The sequence below is a fragment of the Lottia gigantea genome, assembly GCF_000327385.1.
Source record: "Lottia gigantea unplaced genomic scaffold LOTGIsca_16916, whole genome shotgun sequence".
Lineage (NCBI taxonomy): Eukaryota > Metazoa > Mollusca > Gastropoda > Lottiidae > Lottia > Lottia gigantea.
In genome coordinates this window covers 1-993 of record NW_008708123.1, presented here as the reverse complement: position 1 = coordinate 993, position 993 = coordinate 1, and the positions used below count along the sequence as shown (strand labels likewise).

Here is a 993-nt window from a genome sequence, read left to right as displayed (position 1 = left end):
CGTGCAATCATAGTGAGAAAACAATTTTCCAAGTGAGTATTAACACAATATTGTTGACATACAGAAATGGGATAATTCACCCGATACTAAATTAACTAAGAAAAATCTTTTTACACGATCAGAAAAAGAGAAATTGTGCTATGTCTAATACGGTCCTATAGTAAGAAATTATGCTTATATATGTCTACAGAATAAACCAGCTACATGGCAATATCTGAAGCCAAATCATCGAACTTGTTAGATGACTGCGAATAAGAATAAGAATCAAATTACAAGATGAGTTTCAAAATAGGCAAGATTTATTTTGACAAATCCAATTGAATACCAGATACAAGCGAACCAATGGGCAAATAATATGAACACGAGTATAAGTAAGATCAACATAGCAGCTCCATACTCCAAATAATGATCAAGCTTCCTTACTACTCTTCCCAGACGCAGCAAACGCACAACTTTAAGAGCACTGAAGAGGGTACTGATTCCCTGAAATAAATGGAGATCAAATTTCTTAATTTCTTGAGACAGTCGGCAAAGTGACAATTAGATTCAGACATCTATGGTCCACTATCAGTACAAAGGGGTTCAAGTGATATACCTGAATAGGACCTAATGAAGTCAAAGGCAATGAACATTACTACCAATGTGCATTCTCTTTATGCATGTCGAGATGCTTATGTCATCATGTGTTACGTAAGGATGATCTTTCTTTGTATCTTTGGTCAGAAAATTCATCAGCAGTATTAATCTATACGTAGAGGTCAGTGCAGAAGCATCAGAAGCAAGAGGTACTTACATCATCAACATATTGGAAGGCATTAAACACATCATACGGTAGACAGGATAACAGATCAATTACAAACCAACTCTTCAGATAATGCATTCGAATCACTTTAGGGTCCGATATTACTTCACCACTTGGGCCCACAAACGACGTGTGGAAATTGAGCACTATGTCCACAAAGAAAACCACGTCCACCATGCTGTCGATCACAA

The 993-nt window shown here is 36.7% G+C and overlaps 1 protein-coding gene across 1 annotated transcript; it reads right to left on the bottom strand.

Annotated features, from left to right (window-relative positions):
* Positions 1-345: 345 nt before the first annotated feature.
* Positions 346-993, bottom strand: LOTGIDRAFT_81109 (hypothetical protein; the record flags this gene model as incomplete). The annotated part of the gene is made up of 2 exons (XM_009051505.1): positions 346-483; positions 794-993. Coding segments are annotated over 2 exons (338 nt in total), but the record flags the coding sequence as incomplete, so codon positions are not given.